This window comes from Cynocephalus volans, chromosome 6 (genome assembly GCF_027409185.1).
Source record: "Cynocephalus volans isolate mCynVol1 chromosome 6, mCynVol1.pri, whole genome shotgun sequence".
In the NCBI taxonomy this organism is placed as follows: Eukaryota; Metazoa; Chordata; class Mammalia; order Dermoptera; family Cynocephalidae; genus Cynocephalus; species Cynocephalus volans.
In genome coordinates this window covers 128,543,308-128,563,615 of record NC_084465.1, presented here as the reverse complement: position 1 = coordinate 128,563,615, position 20,308 = coordinate 128,543,308, and the positions used below count along the sequence as shown (strand labels likewise).

The 20,308-nt window shown below is 35.9% G+C and overlaps 1 protein-coding gene across 1 annotated transcript in view; it reads left to right on the top strand.

The window, feature by feature from the left end:
- KIN (Kin17 DNA and RNA binding protein) overlaps positions 1-19,175 on the top strand; it is a 32,181-nt gene extending 13,006 nt beyond the window's left edge. The window contains exons 8-13 of the mRNA XM_063100579.1: positions 4,027-4,156; positions 6,587-6,637; positions 10,022-10,090; positions 10,865-10,964; positions 12,379-12,479; positions 18,903-19,175. Of these exons, the coding sequence (XP_062956649.1) occupies positions 4,027-4,156; positions 6,587-6,637; positions 10,022-10,090; positions 10,865-10,964; positions 12,379-12,479; positions 18,903-18,965 (514 nt within the window). The 3' untranslated portion in view covers positions 18,966-19,175. The remainder of the gene's footprint in view (positions 1-4,026; positions 4,157-6,586; positions 6,638-10,021; positions 10,091-10,864; positions 10,965-12,378; positions 12,480-18,902) is intronic.
- The last annotated feature ends 1,133 nt before the right edge of the window (positions 19,176-20,308 follow it).

Sequence of the window (20,308 nt, the reverse complement as noted above, 5' to 3'; positions counted from 1 at the left end):
AGATTATCACAACAACAGAAATGTGTTCTGTTTCTAGAGGCCAAGTTCTGAAATCAGTATTACTGGGCTGAGATCAAGATATTTGCAGGGCTGCTCTCCCTCCAGAGGCTCTGGGAAGGAATCCCTTCCTTGCCTCATCCAGTTTCTGGCGACTGCTGGCATTCCTTGGCCTGTGCTGCATCCCTCAGTCTTCAAGATCAGCATCATGAAACTTCTTTTTGCTCTGTCTTCACATCACCTTCTTCCCCACTGTCAAGTTTCCCTCTTCAAAGAATAGGGTTGATTGCATTTAGGGCCTACCCAGATAGTCCAAGATAATCTCCCCCTCTCAAGATCTTTAACTAAATCTCATTTGAAAAGACCTTTTTTCCAAATAAGGTAACATGTATAGAATCCAGGGATTCTACTAAGCCTACTATACTCCTGCGCCAGTCTTTGATATTATTACTTAAAATATTAGTTTATTTGGCCAAATTCTGTGAATTCTGTCTCAAGTAATCTATAATAGTATGTAAATAGTGTCGCAGCTAGTACAATCGAAAGACTCATCTAAATTATTTTTCTCTGAGATTATGCTACATTTTTATAGAAATTGAGATTTCTTCTCTTTTTAATCTGTGTCTCTTGTATATCTAAAGCCTCGAGTGAACTAAATGACATAGGTATCAGAATGGACATTTTAGGCTATACTGAGGCACAAAAATAAGCCCTGCTTTCCCCCAAGCAATGGGGGGACTTCTGTATCTCTTTAGATAACTCTAGGATTCATTCCAGTTACAGGAAGCAGAAATTTAGGTCTGTTCTAGAAGGCTTGCCTTCCATTTCCTACCTGTTAATATTCATTTCTTGCCTTGATTTTAACCCTGTCTTAACCATGTCTCAGTCGCTCATCCCTCTGATAGAATCTTAATTTTGCAAGCAGAAGGATCTTTCTAAACTTCAAATCTCACCATATTATTCTCTTATTAAAGTCTCTCAGTGTTTCATCTGTAAGATGACTTCTAATTTCTTTCATGCTATCATATAACCCTGGTGATCTGGCATATCTCCAACCCTTTGCACTCCAGTGTGTTAAATTGTTTGCAGTTTCCTGAATGTGCAGTGGGGCCTCACCCTTTCTTGCCTTTGCATCTGCTGTTACCTCTTCCTGGAAAGCCCTTCCCTGTCTGTCCTCCCGCTATATCATGACATCCTGCTGGGCTGTTATGGTCATTTTTTAATCCCCATTGCTGGTCTCATTCTAAGCATGTAATAATGCTGAATACATTTTCTTGATAGAAAATTTATTCAGTCTAGTTTTGTTTCTCTGTGTGTATGTATGGTAAAGTATACATAACATAAAATTGACTATTTTTGTCATTTCTAAGTGTATATTTCAGAGGTATTAAATAGATTAACACTGTTAGGCAGCCATCACCACCATTCATCTTCATAAATTTTTCATCTTCCCAAACTGAAATTCTGTCCCCATTAAACAATAACTCCCCATATCCCCTCCCCTCAGCCCCTGGTAACCACCATTCTACTTTCTGACTGTTAATTTGACTCCTCTAGGAACCTCACATAAGTGGAATCATACAGTATTTACCCTTTTGTGTCTAGCTTATTTCACTTAGCATAATGTTTTCAAAGTTTATCCATGTTGTAGCATGTGTCAGAATTTCCTTCCTTTTTAAGCCTGAGTAATATCCCATTCATTGTATGTATACACCGCATTTTGTTTATTCATTCATCTGGTGATGGACATTTGGTTTGTTTCCACCTTTTGCTATTATGAATACTACTCCTATGAACATTGATGTATAGATATCTGCTCCAAGTTCCTGCTTTCAGTTCTTTTGCATATGTACTCATTAGTGAAATTACTAGATAATATGGCTATTCAGTGTTTAATTTTTTGAGGAGGGGTCATACCGTTTTCCTATAGCAACTGCAATATTTTACATTCCTACCAGCAATGTAATTGACCTCACAAGGGTCAATTTCTCCACATCCTTGCCAACACTTATATATATATATTTTTTGTTTTTTTGATGGTAGCCATCCTAGTCGGTGTGAAATGGTATTTCATTGTGGTTTTGATTTTCAATTCCCTAAAGATTAGTGATATTGAGCGTCTTTTCGTGTGCTTATTGGCCAGTTGTAGATCTTCTACTGAGAAATGTCCACTCAAGTCCTTTGCCCATTTCTTAATTGTGTTGTTTTTTATTCAGTTTGGTTTTAAGAAGAGTGCCTTAATGGCCTTAAATAAACTCGAGTTTCCAGGCTGAGATCAATACCAAAATATTGAAATAATTTATAGATGTATTTGGGGACTCACTGCTGATAATCTCTTAGGAGTCGTGAAGAATGGGAGAGGAGTCAGAAGGCAGAAGAATAAGCAATTTTTTTTCAAAAAGTGGAGAAAAATCTTTAGAAAACAATACAATAGGAGATGGGTAAAAGGAGGACTAATCACTAGAGCCAAAATAACCAGCTATCCTAACTTTCCTTTTGCTGGGATTATTAATGCCTATTTTATAGATATATTGTAGTTGATTATGATCTATATTATCCCTAAATCGGGTGGATTCCTAGTTTAAAGTACATTTAAGTCTGAAGAATGTTTATCTTAAATAGCAAGTTGAGGAGTTATATGGACTTAATCTGTTCAAAACCAATGCACATTATTTATAGTTGTCACAAATCAGGGAAAGTGTTCAGTAACTGAATCAGAACTTTAAAATATGTTCAGTGGATTGAATTATGGGATAAAACCCAATAAGTGAAGTTTTGCAAGGGTAATTGTAAAGCCTTACCAGTAGGTAAAGAGAAGACAATCTCCATATAGACAGAGTGAGGGAGTTCTGGACTACAATCCTCTATGTAGAAAAGACACAGGGATTTTACTGGACTTCAGACTAAATGTAAATCCTCAAAGTAACCTGACTGCTAATAAATTTAATGCTAGTATAAATGCATTTGTTAGAAAAAAGTCCAAATAAAGGGAAATAATAACTATTGCATCCTGTACTCATAACAGTTTTCTTTTCCTGGTTATCTCTGTGGTAGCTTTGAATAAATATTTACCTTCTGTTTCACCTTTTGTAAAGATGATACATTAAATGATTAGACTGGTAAGAGTCATTTGCTCAGCAAAGATTGAACATCTATTTTATGTGAGTTACAAGGTAGTTACTGCTGTTTTACAGGAAAAAAAGCATAGATGGTCCTCCCCTGCTATAAGAGAGGAGTCACATATACTAATGGTTAATGACACAAGGTGGAGTGTCATGCATGCCACAACGTGCTCCAGCAGTTCAAACACTGAAAGATCCAGGAACTCTCATGAAGAATGGATCATAAAGAATTTCAGTAAATGGAGAAAAAAGTCGAGGTTATTTTAGGCGTAAGATGAGGCATGTACAAATTTTCAGTGGCTTGAAGCTACAATAGCAAATTGTTTAGAATGGCTGGTGTGCATAATAAAGTTAGGGCTGGTGACCAGAGTGGTATCCTGGGGCCAGTGGCAACAATTGTACATTGGCACTTAAAAATTTAGATTTTACACTGTCTACTCTAGGCAGTCAGGAACAATCAAAAACTTTTAAGTGATATGTTGAGATCTTTGCTTTAAAAAAACAGAACTGACAGTAATGTGCTAGATTTCTAACCATCATTTTAAAGCATCACATTTAATCTTTGCAGGTGAGCTGGGAGTTGGGCAATATTACTCTGCCCATTTATAAATGAGGATCTGAGGCTTAGATAAATGAATTACTCAAGGTCCTAACAGAAGTAGCCTGAAATTCTGACCTGCCCAACACTGAAGCTAAGGCTGCCATTACCCTGTGGCACTGGTTATAGTAGCACTAACTGAAGAGGTTTTGTGAGTCCTGTAAGAGGTAGACAGGTCTTCATCATTTTGATAAGTCTGCTGTAAATTAATCATGTAGCAAAGTTGTTCTGTACTGTTAATTTTGCACATGATAAAGCATTCATCTGTGTATAGTTCTTGTTAACAAGCACGGTTCTTCTGCTCATCAGTTCCTTGGGGCCAAGTGCACTGAAGATGCTGGGAAGTGCAGCATCAGTGAAACGGAAAGAGTCTTCCCAGAGCTCAGCTCATTCCAAAGAAAAGAAGAAGAAGAAGTCTGCACTTGATGAGATCATGGAGGTATGCCTTATGAACTACTCATGGACACTGTAGCAATTAGAGGAATGATGTAATTCAAACCTAAGGAAAGTTAAATAGTTTTACCAATTGTGAGATTAACATAAAGTTAGAAAAATGTTTATGTATGACATTAGGGAAAAAGACCTTAGCTGCAGTTCCATCTAGACAGAGTTGGAGCCCCCCAAATAGGTTTATTTTCTTGCTTCAACTGCTATCTTTGAAACTCTTAGTGCAGTTATGGTCAGTAGAGTTCAATTAGAAGTTCAATTAGAAGGGCTTTAGTGGTCATTGAAATTGGGATCCTCCATGGGTGGGTGTCCTCCCTCTTCCAACCTGTACTTTCCTGTCACCTCTGAGTTCTACTCACCACCTCCTAGTTAGCAAGAGAAAGCTGTGGTGCACTTTTAATTTCATTTAACCTGATGGCTAAGTTAATCTGATAAATTGTTGAAAATATATGATTATCTGGATTTAGGGTCATACATTGGCTCTAAATTGACCCAAGACTCTACAGTAATTCTGCAGAAGCTTCTTAATATACTCCTAAATATTTCTTTCTCCCTTCCAGTACATAGCCTTACTTTATCAATGAATTTATAAAATAAGTGGAAGAGGAAACAAGGAAGGGCAGGAGAAGAGAAAGAATAAATGGGTACAGGAAGCTAACTTGTTTCTTTTAATATTATTTCCACTAGCCTCCCCTTCTCTTTTCTTCATCGTGAAGGGATAGGAGATGACTCTTCAGTCTTCTCTGTTACTAATCCTCACACCATACGGGTGGTCTGAATAGCTTACAGTATAATGTAAGGTGAATATACCATGAAGTGTTAGCATTTCAGCATTCAGTGAATACGCAGTTGCTGTTATGTGCTGAACATGGTATAGGGATGAAAACACAATCCCTGCTTATCACAGAGCTTTCATTCTAGTGAGGGAGCCATTCAGTCAGCAAGTGAACCAATGAGTAAGTAATTACAAAATCTAAGTGCTAAAGAAGTGTGGGGGTGGGGAGTGGGGAGATAATTTGTGAAAGGTACTAAGGCAGAAAAGATCTCATCTAGTTCAAGCATGGGGAGGTGTATTACTTAAAATATTTGAAGCTGGATGTCTTATAAAGAAAACAAAATTTATTGCTTACAAATTACTGAGGCTGGGAACTTCAAAGTCCACCTGGTGGTGGTGACAGTGACCCATGGGTCTCACATTGCAAGATGGTGGAAGCAGAGAGAGAGAAAGACAGACTCTCCTCTTCTTTGAAAGACCTCAGAACAACACCCCTGACTGCCGTTATTAATCCATTCACTATGGCATGATCCTACAATCCAATCACCTCTTCAAGGCTCCACCTTTCAATTACCATAATAGGATTTCCCACCCTCTCAACAGTCACAGTGGGGGCTTAGTTTCTAATACATAAAGCTTGGGGGACACAATTCAAGCTTCAGTGAGTTTTGGGGGTACATAATTCAGTCAACTACAGGAGGAGAGGCCCCTGTGGCTGCAGCATGGTGAGCACACATGGTAGCATTTGAAGTAGAGAAGGAAATAGAGGCAGCCCCACAGAGGTCTTACCTGCAATGACAAGGATTTTCTTTTTAATTTAATTTATTTCAGAATGAAATGGAAAGCCTGATCTAACCTACTTTGAATACAGTGCATACTAAATTTTCAATATTCTTTGTTCATATTGGAAAGTTGAGGGATTTAAAATGAGGCTTAGAATCAACCAAAGAATTATGTTGTTCAATCCCATTGGAAGATGGTACTTAGGGTAGGTTTAAGCAGTTGAGAAAGAAAAGGGCGTGATATATAGCTGTAGTAGCCAGACAGCACTTTTTCCTTCTGGTCACTCTTTTATTTACATCTCTCTTAGTGGTATTTTCATTCATGAGCTTTATTATCATTGTCAAATGGGTAACCTCCTTTTGCCATCAGGCTGTATACCTAACCATGCTGTTCTAAATTGGTCTGTGTGTTATGTTTCTATCACATGAGAATATGACCTGTTTTCCAGTTCATGACAGTCACATGGAAGGAAGCTGGCAGAGGGTGGTGCAGGTTGAGTCCATTATCTGAAATGCTCAGGACCAGAAGTGTTTTGGATTTTGCATTTTTGGATTTGGGATCCTCAACCTGTATAGTGCTGGCAAGAGACCTTGCAGTATTGACTGAATAGGGATTGTTTTTGTTTGTTTTCTGTGTTAATTGACTTGCTTTGTCACTTATTTTTAAAAATCCAAGCCACGTTTCTTTAAAAATCAAAAATTAATTACATATAATATTTGTTTGTATTTATCAGAGTTTGCAAATTATATCATTGGTCTTCTCTGAAGTATGTGTTTTGTGGTGTTATGTTAAATAGAACAATACTTTGAAATAAATGTAGGATATGAAGGAGATGATTTTATGAATGTCTTATGTGTTCTATAGATTGAAGAGGAAAAGAAAAGAACTGCCCGAACAGACTATTGGCTACAGCCTGTATGTATTCAATAAGAGCTTCTTAAGTTCTAAATCTGTGTTTAAGTGAATGATATAAATAGCATTTGGTATGACTAACTAAATTTCTCAAATATACATATATGTAAATTATATGGATAGAGTTAGTTATAAATTATAATGATTTTTCTTCCTATTGGATCTTTAATTATCAGTTGCAGCTGTATTGGCGGGTTCCTTCATGTTTATAGGCAGTAATGTTCCTTGAGTTTAGTGCTAAATTTGTTTATGGACATCTTGAATTTGAACCTGTAATTATTTTTAGTTTTTGCTGAAAGACAAAAGGTTGTGTTTTCAGGAATGGCATAAAAGGTAGAATTATAAATGCTGAAGTATTGGTTTTCAATTTACAGCTTATTGAACTTAGAATACCTAATTAGGTACTTTGTAGGAAAAAGCTTTGTATTTTATTCCTTACTTATTATTGCTTATTACTTTAAAATAATTTTAAAATAATTTTTAAACATTTAAAGTAGTTTTAAAAATTATTATTTATTGTTGCTCAACTTTGGACTTTAAAATATGAAGCTTTCATAAAACTTTCAGAATGCCTTAGTTATTCTTAAAGAAGCTGATTTGATCAATAATAGGGGAGTAGAAAGTAATGTGTCATTTAGATAATTTATGATTTGAGAAGAAAAATTAATAATAGCTTGAAAGTCGAGAAGCCCAAAGTTCTAATTCAGATCTTCATAGTCTTTCTCCCACTAGCATGAAAATAATTTAGCTTCTATGTTTGAGTTTATCTTCTCACACTAGGGGAAGCATTTCTACAGGTGATCATGTGAAGGATCATGAAATAAGTTAGCTGAGATGAAGATAATTGCTGTTTTTAATAGAAAATAAGTACTTTGAATGAATTATTTCAGCTAATTCTCACAACAGCCCTATAAGGTCATTACTGTTACTATTTCCATTGTATAGATAAGGAAACTGAGGCATAAAATAACTTTCCCAAAGTCATCTAGTAAGTGGTGAAAAATCCCTGGCAATCTGATTCTAGAGGTTGTTCTCTCAACAACCACACAGTATTGCCTCCTGTAGTGCATTAGCCCGAATCCCTGATCGCCAAGTGGAAGTCTGGGTCATTGTCGACTCAGAGATATATGATGAGATAGAAATATTTAATTTTCTTATAAGATTACTAGAGGAAGGACCTGTAGAAAAGAGAACATCTGTTTTAGTCCATTTTGTGTTGCTATAACAGAAATACCTGAGACTGGGTAATTTATAAGGAAAAGAGGTTTATTTGGCTTATGATTCTGGGACAGCTGCATCTGCCATGGGCCTCAGACTGCTTCTACTCATGGCGGAAAATGGCAGGCAGCCGGCAGGTACAAGCAGATCACATGGCGAGAGGAAGCAAGAGAGAGAAAGAAAGAGAGAGAGAGAAGGTGTCAGGGTCTTTTTAAGCAATGAGCTCTCGCGGGAACTAACAGAAGAACTCATTCATTAATCCCCCCTCTCCCAGGGAGAGCATTAATCCACTCATGAGGGATCCACTCCCATGACTCAATCAGTTTCCAACACTGCCACATCGGAGATCAAATTTCCACATGAGTTTTGGAGGGAACAACACATCCAAACTCCATCACCATCTATGGATTATTTTGGTTTTGTTTTCCTTGTTGGAGTAGCTAGCATTTGACTATTAATAGTTTCATATATTATTTATGAAACTGTATTCAAGAATTTTACTTAAAGTAGTAGTTCTTAACCAGAGAGTAATTCAGAATTTCTTAAGTTTTCCTCAAAGTACATATGCTTCAGTTCCACCACCATCCAGTCTCCTGGGGCAAAATGGAGATTTTCACTCATCTCCCTGATTCTGATGTGTGTCCTTAGCCAAGAACCATTGATATAAATGGAAAAAGAAATCCAATAAAAAGCAAAAAAAATGGCAAAGTATTCCAACTTTTAGTTAGCCCCCAAGTCCTCTTCCCATTGATAATTTTTTCAATTAATTTTTATTTTCTATTTGACAATTTTCCCTTATAGTAATTTCGGTTTTTCATAGTTCCCCTTATAGAGTGTTATATTAAATTGAGGATCAGCCAACAGTGCTCTAATTACTCAGTAAGTCTCTTGTTTTGAAATGGACAATATGTTTCTTAAAATAACCATCAGCCCACAGAGATAGACATGGAGGGCTTTGTTTTTTAAACTCAGAAAAGAAATATTTTGAACAGATCTGCTGTGGGCAAGGGTCACTAAGTACAGTGCTATAAAGAATTATCTTCAAATTACTAGAGTGTTAATCCATGAGTGCCTTTGAAAAATTCAGTCCAGAGGTATGATGAGTAAATCAGAGAAGTTGTTTTGGCATTAATTGGCTTCAGTTAGAAAGTCTTAGTAGAAGCTGGCTGGTTGCTCAGTTGGTTAGAGCATGGCCTTGTAACACCAAGGTCAGGGGTTTGGATTCCTATATCAGCCAGCTGCCAAAATAAGAAAGTTTTAGTAGAATAGAGGCTTAGAATTAAGACTATTCAAGTTTTCTCTTAAACATGTTTCAACATGTCTTTCTGCTATTAAATATCCTCTCCCCAAAGTTCTCACTAAGTTTTCATTAATATAATTTCAGCATCATTTTATGAAGTCCTCATGACCCTCTCTAGTTGTATTCATTTGAAGTAGTAAATATAGAATCACTGCAGTGAATACAGCAGTAAGTCAAGTAATCTCATTTTTATTATCAGCTTTCAACAGCTAATCCAAATCAAGAAAACAATAAAGAAGCAAGCTCAGAATTTACTAATATGAAATAAACCCAAATTTCTCTCTCATTTGAGAATTAGATGCTCAGAAGAATGTACTTTTAGCTAGAGCTAATCTGGAGGAATCCTGTTTGTTTCAAAAATTGAAAGCAACCTAATGAGAAAAGAACATTGTGAAAAGTGTCATGTTTAAGCTCAATTCCTCCTTGCAATTTCCAGTGAAGCTCTTGCAATCTGAGTTTTTATCAACAGTAAACACCAATAGTGTAATATCCTTGGCACTTTTCACTTCTGTGAATGGATGGATGGATGGATGGATGGAAGGAAGGAAAGAAGGAAGGAAGGAAGGAACCTATGAAGGACATGAATTAAGAGTTAATATTTACTTCACTGTGGAAATCAGCCATTTTGTATATATTTTTTTCCTCTTTGTAACCATGTTGAACAAAAAGAGGAAGAAGGAATAAAAGATTACTAGGGAAATATTTTGCCTTTGTTGGGAAGGCTTACACAACTCCATAATTTCTTATTTAGCAGAGCAGTTACATTTTACTATAGTTTTTGGTGAACATGATTTAAAAGGAAGAAGTAAAATAGAAAAGATAATTAATGTCTTTTCTCTCATCTTTAATTTTTTGTTGTTTTTTTGTAGGAAATTATTGTGAAAATTATAACCAAAAAACTTGGAGAGAAATATCATAAGAAAAAGGGTATTGTTAAGGTAAGGACATGAAGTTATGAATGCAGTTTGTGAAAAAAAGCTCATGGGTGACCCAGTGAAGCTTTTTGGTATTCCCTGAAAATTAAGTCCTAGTAACAGAAGTATTATGCCTGAGGTTCTTGATTATTCCATAAAGTGAAAGCTGAATTCCAAATTGTTGGAGAAATAGTTCTTTTCCACCCGTAGTTTACACTTAATCTTGGTCTGTTTTCTTATGGGAGCAAACAGCATGTTTGAAATCCTGTGGTACCTCATTGTGCATGCCTTGCTAATGAGTAAAGTGTATTTTCTTTGTTCATGACAGGAGTATAATGATGCTCCCAGAGGTCTCACAAGGACATTCTTGTGTCTTGCCTGAGAGACTCTTTTTGAGTACTCTAGGATTTTAAAATTTGTATCCACATTCCAGACCTTTTCTCCCTGTTGCCTTTCCTAAACATAGTTTCATTCCGGCACCCAGCCTGCTGCATGCATGATTGCCCTTCTACTGTGCTTTAAGCTAGTCAAAATTAACTCCTCTCTCTAGATTTCTTAAAATCTTATTCTAAGATCTCCAGTCTCTTACTCTTTCCAGATGAAAACCTTAACTAAGCTTTGAATTGAGTTCTTTTTTGAGAACCATAGACTGAGAAATCGTATATGGAATCTAGAAAATAGTGTCATTTATAGGATTTACCCTTATCTTTGATTGGAATTTCATTTGTTTATTTCTGCCCTTTTAAATTAGTGTTCACATATTTCTTCTATTATAAAAGTGTTCATTTTACATGACAGGAAGTAATTGACAAATACACAGCTGTTGTAAAGATGATTGATTCTGGAGACAAGCTGAAACTTGACCAGACTCATTTAGAAACAGTAATTCCAGCACCAGGTAAATCTGTTTGCCGACTGTTTAATACACATGCCATCAAAATGAGCTATTTCATTCTTAAAACCATAGTATTTTGACATTACTTGATGGATATAGATGTGTTTCCTTTTCAGAAATATTGACTGCCCATGTAACTGATCCCCATTTGACTTCAGGTGCATAATAGTTTTCTAGTCCTCTGATCAATCTATTTAGTGGCATGAATAAGTTTTCTCTTCCTAGAATACATTTTTTTTTCCTGAAGCAAAACACAGATATATTATGAAATAAGAATCAGTCATATTGAGCTTATTATTAATATATTTTGTTCAGCTATCTGAGATAGTCAAGTAAAAATCTGTGTTATTTCGCTTTTTTCCCCTCCCTTAATTGTCATTGTCCTTTCGGGACTTGAAGCACTACTTTGGTTAGGCTGTTTGCCTCTGACTCAAAATCTTCTTGGGGGTATCTTTGCTGGTTCTTATAAGTAAAATATTTGTAGATTAGAAAAAATGTTATCAGTTTTTTGAGGTGTAATTGATGTATAATAAATTATATAAATTATACAATTTGATAAGTTTTAACATGTGAATACTCCCTTGAAACCATCACTACATTCAAGACAATGAATATATTCGCTCATTTTCCTCTCTAATCCCTCCCTCCCAACCTCTGCTCCTGCCTCCCCTCTTTCCCAGACTACCACCAATCTACGTTTTGTCACTATAGATTAGTTCATATTTTTCTGGAATTTTACGTAAATAAAATCTTACTGTGTATCCTGTTTTTTTATCTTTCTTTTTTCACTCAGCCTAATGATCTTGGATTCGCCCATGTTGTTGCATGTATCTATAGTTCATTGTGTTTTTATTGCTGAGTAGTATATCATTGTATGGATATACCAGAATTTATTTATCCAGTCACCTGTAGATGGACATTTGAGTTATTTACAGTTTTGGGCTGTTACAAATGAGACTGCTGTGAACATTCATGTACAAGTCTTTGTGTGGATATATGATTTCTGTTTTTTTTATAGATACTTAGAAATAAAATGACTCAGTCATATGGTAGGCATAAGTTTCAATTTTTATAAAAGTGCCAACCCATCATATGGATTTTAAAAAGAGACAATAACCTGAATTTTCTCTGATTATGTTGGACTCTGAACATTTTCTCCAAGTACATTATACTCCTTGCAATCTAAAATTAAACTATATCCCTTTAACAAGTAAAAAGAAAGAGCGGTCTTACAAAGTTTAAGTATCTTCAAACTTCACTTCAGAATATAACACATTTCTTCAATAATTAAAAAATTCTAATAGAAGGGTTTTGTTTTTCATTATGTTTGTTCAATGTAATGCATTTTGCTGTAACAAGGTAGAGAAAAAAGTAGATATTTTCTTTTCATTAAGTTTTATATTCTTTTCTATTGTAGGAAAAAGAATTCTAGTTTTAAATGGAGGCTACAGAGGAAATGAAGGTACCCTAGAATCCATCAATGAGAAGACTTTTTCAGCTACTATAGTCATTGAAACTGTAAGTATGTTTACATAAAGACAAGTTTCAAAATGTTTTAAAAATGTAAAAATCTGCCATAGTTGTGTTTTTTATGGAATTGATCTTTGTTTTATTTTGGAGTTTATGTTTTTTGTTTGCATTCTCTCCTATGTGGAAATCTGTAAGCTTATTTTTTCCTGTGGTTTTGTCCTTGCTAAAGCACTTTATTTCCTGATTACAAAAGAAATTTACAATTAATATAAATAATTCTAAAAATTATCCATAATCCCTCTTCCCAGTGATCCCCTATTAGTATTTTATTCTCCAGTCTTTGTATTTTATAAATTGTGTACAATATGTACAGTTTTGTATCCTGACTTTGTTTTTTTCACGTCTAATACAAAACTCAATCTGGCATAGTAAAATTAGTGGTGGAAGAAGTATAGTCATAGTTAATGAGGAAGGAGCTACAGAGATCAACTATTTTTTTAATGTCCCCCCTTCTTTCATAAAGGATTTAAGGTGAAACAGATCAATACAGTAATTTAAAGAACTCTGACATCTAAATAAAATGGTCTATTTACTTAGAACTGACAGTTCACTGACAGGTCTATAAGCGAGGCCCCATATGTCTTCAGAAGGAAAGAGTCTTCCTAGAACTCTAAACTATTGCACTGTGTACTTTAACTCTAAACAAAAGAATTTTTCATCTTGAATACAGTAAGTTTTAGTATTTTGGGGAGGTAATAGGCCCCTTGGAACATCTGATGAAAGTTTGGACTCTCCAAAAAATTGCACATAATTGCCAAATTTTGTGTGTTCTCTTAAGGAGTTCATGGACCTGCTAGAGAATGTGTCTCTGGAAAGTTTTCTGGAAAAAACATTTAGGACCTTATTTGAGAGTATTCATTCACATTTCAGTAAATTAAGCAATTTTTTTTTGCTGTCCCTGACAATACTAATCTAGAAACTGTCATTCACTACCATAAACTATAAGGGGGAAAAAAAGAAAAGGGACTCTTATCTGACATTGAGGACTTTATCAGTCTGAATGAATTAACAGGTTGCATTTTTTAAAAAGCTTTGTAAGTTTTTCTATCTGACTCAATCAGTATAGGGTGATGAGAAATCCCATATTTCCTTGACAGATTGATTATCCTTCACTTTTTAGTTTCATAGTACTATCCAGTGTGGACCCTGCTTCATGTTTTCATCTAAGGGAAATACAAAACAGCTAGTTACTACTGAGGGTATATTAAGTTCCATCGGATATCTTTGGTTCACAGTTTGTATGATTTTCACGGAGAATCAATTTCTTACCTCTCTCACTGTGAACCCACAACTTCATCTTCCTTCCCAATGCTTTAATTGCTTCCAGTGCTGTGCAGGGTTAGAACCTACGAGCAAATCCACATAAAAAGTCTTTCCTGTTGATTGCAAAGTAACACATACTTCTGGAAGAGGAAACCTACCTCCTAATTCTTTGTTTTGTTTTTTTTTTCTTTTTTTAAATTTTCATCCCATCCCATTAAAAAAGATTGTTTGTACACGTGCATGTCTGTCTCTTATACCCCCATATTTTCTCTGAGTCACATGAACTTTTCAAGTAATTTCTCCTGCTATTTTTGTCACTTCTGGAATCTTCAATTTCAGTGTCAGTTATCGTATTTGAAATTTACACATTTATTTAGCAGATTTTAATAACTAATAAATTGTCTCTAAACAGCCTTAGCTTTTTTTTAAGGGAAGGTATGATTCTCAGTAAAAAAATGTTAAGATCTTAGTCCAAGGTTAGAGTTGTCATTGGTATCATCATCATCAACAAACCATTAGCATGGCTAACAGAAAAAGGAAGAGAGAAGTTTCAAATAACAGAAATTAGAAATGAAAAAGTGATATTACAACTGATTCATCTGAAATAAAAGGAATCATTCGAGACAACTATACATAACTATACACCAACAAATTTGAAAATCTAGAGGAAATGGATAAATTTCTGGACACATACAAGCTCCCAAAACTGAGCCATGAAGACATAGAAAATCTGAACAGACCAATAACAGTAAAGGAGATTGAAGCTGTTATCAGAAGGCTCCCAACAAAGAAAAGCCCAGGACCAGATGGATTCACAGCAGAATTTTACCAAACATTCAAAGAGGAATTGACACCAATTCTCTACAAACTATTCCAGAAGATTGAAACAGACGCAAATCTCCCAAACTCATTCTATGAAGCAACCAACATCCTGATACCAAAACCAGGTAAAGATATAACCAAAAAGGAAAACTACAGGCCGATATCCTTGATGAATATAGATGCAAAAATCCTCACTAAAATACTAGCAAACAGAATACAGCAACACATACGTAAAATTATTCATCACGATCAAGTGGGATTCATCCCAGGGATGCAAGGTTGGTTCAACGTACGCAAATCAATAAATGTGATACACCATTTTAATAAAGTCAAACACAAGGACCATATGATCATCTCTATAGATGCTGAAAAAGCATTTGATAAAGTTCAGCACTCATTCATGACAAAGACCCTCTATAAGTTAGGTATAGAGGGAAAGTATCTCAACATAATTAAAGCCATATATGCCAAACCCACTGCCAATATCATCCTGAATGGGGAAAAGCTGAAAGCTTTTCCTTTAAGAACAGGAACTAGACAAGGATGCCCACTCTCACCACTCCTATTCAACATAGTGTTGGAAGTACTAGCCAGAGCAATCAGAGAAGAGAAGGAAATAAAGGGCATCCAGATTGGAAAAGATGAAGTCAAAATGTCCCTGTTTGCAGATGACATGATCCTATATATTGAACAGCCTAAAACCTCTACAAAAAAACTGTTGGACTTGATAAATGATTTCAGCACAGTAGCAGGATACAAAATCAACACACAAAAATCAGTAGCATTTCTTTTCTCCAATAGTGAACATGCAGAACGAGAAATCAAGAAAGCCTGCCCATTTACAATAGCCACCAAAAAAATAAAATACTTAGGAATTGAGTTAACCAAGGATGTGAAAAATCTCTATAATGAGAACTACAAACCACTGCTTAGAGAAATTAGAGAGGATACAAGAAGATGGAAAGATATCCCATGCTCTTGGATTGGAAGAATCAACATAGTCAAAATGTCCATACTACCCAAAGTGATATACAAATTCAATGCAATCCCCATCAAAATCCCAAAGACATTTTTCTCAGAAATGGAAAAAACTCTCCAGACATTTATATGGAACAATAAAAGACCACGCATAGCCAAAGCAATGCTGAGCAAAAAAAATAAAGCTGGAGACATAACACTACCTGACTTTAAGCTATACTACAAAGCTATAATAACCAAAACAGTGTGGTACTGGCATAAAAACAGACACACTGACCAATGGACTAGAATAGAGAATCCAGAAATCAACCCACACACTTATTGCCATCTGATCTTTGACAAAGGCACCAAGCCTATTCACTGGGGAAGGGACTGCCTCTTCAGCAAATGGTGCTGGGATAACTGGATATCCATATGCAGGAGAATGAAACTAGATCCATACCTTTCACCGTATACCAAAATCAACTCAAAATGGATTAAGGATTTAAATATACACCCTGAAACAATAAAACTTCTTAAAACATAGGAGAAACACTTCAGGAAATAGGACTGGGCACAGACTTCATGAATACGACCCCAAAAGCACGGGCAACCAAAGGAAAAATAAACAAATGGGATTATATCAAACTAAAAAGCTTCTGCACAGCAAAAGAAACAACAGAGTTAAAAGACAACCAACAGAGTGGGAGAAAATATTTGCAAAATATACATCTGACAAAGGATTAATATCCAGAATATATAAGGAACTCAAACAACTTTACAAGAAGAAAACAAGCAACCCAATTAAAAAATGGGCAAAAGAGCTAAGTAGGCATTTCTCTAAGGAAGATATCCAAATGGCCAACAGACATATGAAAAAATGCTCAACATCACTCAGCATCCGGGAAATGCAAATCAAAACCACATTGAGATACCATCTAACCCCAGTTAGGATGGCTAAAATCCAAAAGACTATGAACGATAAATGCTGGCGAGGCTGCGGAGAAAAAGGAACTCTCATACATTGTTGGTGGGACTGCAAAATGGTGCAGCCTCTATGGAAAATGGTATGGAGGTTCCTCAAACAATTGCAAATAGATCTACCATACGACCCAGCCATCCCACTGTTGGGAATATACCCAGAGGAATGGAAATCATCAAGTCGAAGGTATACCTGTTCCCCAATGTTCATCGCAGCACTCTTTACAATAGCCAAGAGTTGGAACCAGCCCAAATGCCCATCATCAGATGAGTGGATACGGAAAATGTGGTACATCTACACAATGGAATACTACTCAGCTATAAAAACGAATGAAATACTGCCATTTGCAACAACATGGATGGACCTTGAGAGAATTATATTAAGTGAAACAAGTCAGGCACAGAAAGAGAAATACCACATGTTCTCACTTATTGGAGGGAGCTAAACATTAATATATAAATTCACACACACACATACACACACACACACACACAAACCGGGGGGGGGGGGAAGAAGATATAACAACCACAATTATTTGAAGTTGATACAACAAGCAAACAGAAAGGACATTGTTGGGGGGGAGGGGGGGAGGGAGAAGGGAGGGAGGTTTTGGTGATGGGGAGCATTAATCAGCTACAATGTATATCGACAAAATAAAATTAAAAAAAATATATATATATATAAAAAAAATATCCAGAATATACAAGGAACTCAAACAACTTTACAAGAAAAAAACAGGCAACCCAATTAAAAAATGTCAAAAGAGCTAAATAGGCATTTCTCTAAGGAAGATATACGAATGGCCAGCAGACATATGAAAAAATGCTCAACATCACTCAGCATCCGGGAAATGCAAATCAAAACCACACTGAGAAACCATCTCACCCCAGTTAGGATGGCTAAAATCCAAAAGACTCTGAACATTAAATGCTGGCGAGGTTGCGGAGGAAAAGGAACTCTCATGCATTGTTGGTGGGACTGCAAAATGGTGCAGCCTCTATGGAAAATGGTATGGAGGTTCCTCAAACAATTGCAGATAGATCTACCATATGACCCAGCTATCCCACTGCTGGGAATATACCCAGAAGAATGGAAATCATCAAGTCGAAGGTATACCTGTTCCCCAATGTTCATCACAGCACTCTTTACAATAGCCAAGAGTTGGAACCAGCCCAAATGTCCATCATCAGATGAGTGGATACGGAAAATGTGGTATATCTACACCATGGAATACTTCTCAACTATAAAAAAGAATGAAATACTGCCATTTGCAATGACATGGATGAACCTAGAGAGAATTATATTAAGTGAAACAAGTCAGGCACAGAAAGAGAAATATCACATGTTCACACTTATTTGTGGGAGCTAAAAATAAATAAATATATATACCCACACACAAAAAAACCGGGGTTGGGGGAGAAGACAGAACAATTACAATTCCTTGAAGTTGATACAACAAGCAAACAGAAAGGACATTGTTGGGAAGGAGCGGGGAGAGGGAGGAGGGAGGGAGGTTTCAGTAATGGGCCACAATAATCAATCACATTGTATATCGACAAAATAAAGTGAAATAAAATAAAATAAAAATAATGATACATTTGCGAGCCAGAGGATCAAGTTTCAAATTTTAGTCTAAAGATTTAAAAATAGTAAGGTTGAAAATTATTTAGTTCATGCTCATATTATATTCCAGGTATTTTTCTAAGCACTTTATGTATATTAACTCATTTATATTTCCCAACAATCCAGAAATATAGGCACTACTGTTATCCGCACTGGGGGATAAAGGGGCACAGAGAGGACTAAAGAAACCTCAAAATGGATAATGGCACAAGTGTGATCGAAGTTAACTTCTCATTTTAAAAGTCTAAAGTGGTTATTTTTCATCAGGGAACAGCTCTTTTCTGAGCACTGATTTGTGAATCCAGAGTCCTTCCAACTAGTGGCTCTATTGTCTGCACCAGGTGACATCTGCAGTTGCCATATTTGTATGTGTCAGGCAGGCTGAGAGGAGCCTGGAAGACTGCGTATGGGAGGTTAGCGTGGCTGGGCCGTCGCTTCCGTGGGCTGGGGTGCCATCCGTGGCCAAACCCAATCACCAGGGGAACTGTGTATCCAGGAGGCAGAGGAGATACTGAACAGCTGGGGAGTCCCTGCCACAGCATCTGTTGATAACACATCTCAGATATCACTGAAGAAAATGTGGTAGTTCTTGTGCAGAATGCCATAGATTATTTCCGAAATTTATAGATGTATAGAAATGTTAGCTACTTTAATGGTATTTCAGGGATATGGAAAGGTAAGTTTGTATCCATAAGTATGGTGTCATTTTTTGTCTTTTAAGGACATGTGTTTTTAACCTTTTCTTAAATTATTTTCATTTGTAGGGCCCTTTAAAAGGACGCAGAGTTGAAGGAATTCAATATGAAGACATTTCTAAACTTGCCTGAGTTTGGACATTTAACAGCACATTAAAATCCTAAAGCATCAAATTGGTGTTCGCCAAAGCATTATGAGACTCTACTGTGTTAGGGTGTTTCTTTTGTATAAAACAAATTGATTTATTTAAATATTACTATGTAGTTGATTAGGTATACTTACAGAAAAATTATGTCTCATGAAGTATCCAAACTATGTAAGTTTGTCCTTGTTATTTTTGTTTCCTCTGTAATATTTCCTTGACGATTTTTTATCTTCATTAAAGAATGTTATTGTAAAGTGTTTTATATATGACAACTTAGAATCATAATTGGAGGAAGTCTTTCATATACCCTAAATTTATATTTTCAACAGTGTAGTAAAGTTGAACTAAAAGTATAATTAAATTTTAAAGAGCTAAACTGTAGATAAAATAGCAGCTTTATTGCAATGTAACTTATACACCATACAGTTCACCCATTTAAAGTATAAAATTCAGCAGTTTTCAGTATATGAGTATTTACAGAGTTGTGTAATCATTACCACTATCTAATTTTAGAGCATTTTCATCACCCCTAAATGAAACCCTGTACACATAGTCAAACCCTATTCTTCTTCTATCCCCAGTCCCTGGCAGCCACTAATGTACTTTTCTGTCTCTGTGGAGTTGCCTGTTTAGGACATTTCATGTAAATGGAATCATACCACATATGGTCTTTTATGACTGGCTTCTTACACTTAGCACAGTGTTGTCAAGGTTTATCCATGTTGTGGCATGTAGAAGTACTTCATTTCTTTTTATTGTTGAATAATATTTCATTGGATGGATTATTACATTTTATTTATCCACTCATCAGTCAGTGGACACTGGTAGTCTCTATTTTTTGGCTATTATGAATAATGCTGCTATGAACATTTGTGTACAAGATTTTATGTGAACATATGCTTTCACTTCCTGGTAGCGGAATTGCTGGGTCATATTGTAACTCTTGTTGTACCGTGTTTAGCACTTTGAGGAACTGTCAAACTGTTTTCCAAAGCAGCTGCACCATTTTACAATCCTACCAGCAATGTTGAAAAGTACATTTTAAAATAAATAGAGCAGTATATTATTTAGAGATGAAAAATATACTTGCTTATGGCCCCCACTGCCAGATAAGGAAAATTTATAATTCATGTAACTGGAAAGGAGCAGACTACCTAGCTGCAGGTGCAGCAGATCTGAGTGTGAACAGTTTTATCGAGGCTTGTTCTCTCTAGCTCTGGCTTCCTCTGTGTTGGTTCTTTCTCAGGCACTCTTAGCAGCCAGGTAACTCCCAACATTTCCAGGTTTACATCTTACCCTTCAGTAGCACCAGTAAAAGAGACTATCTTC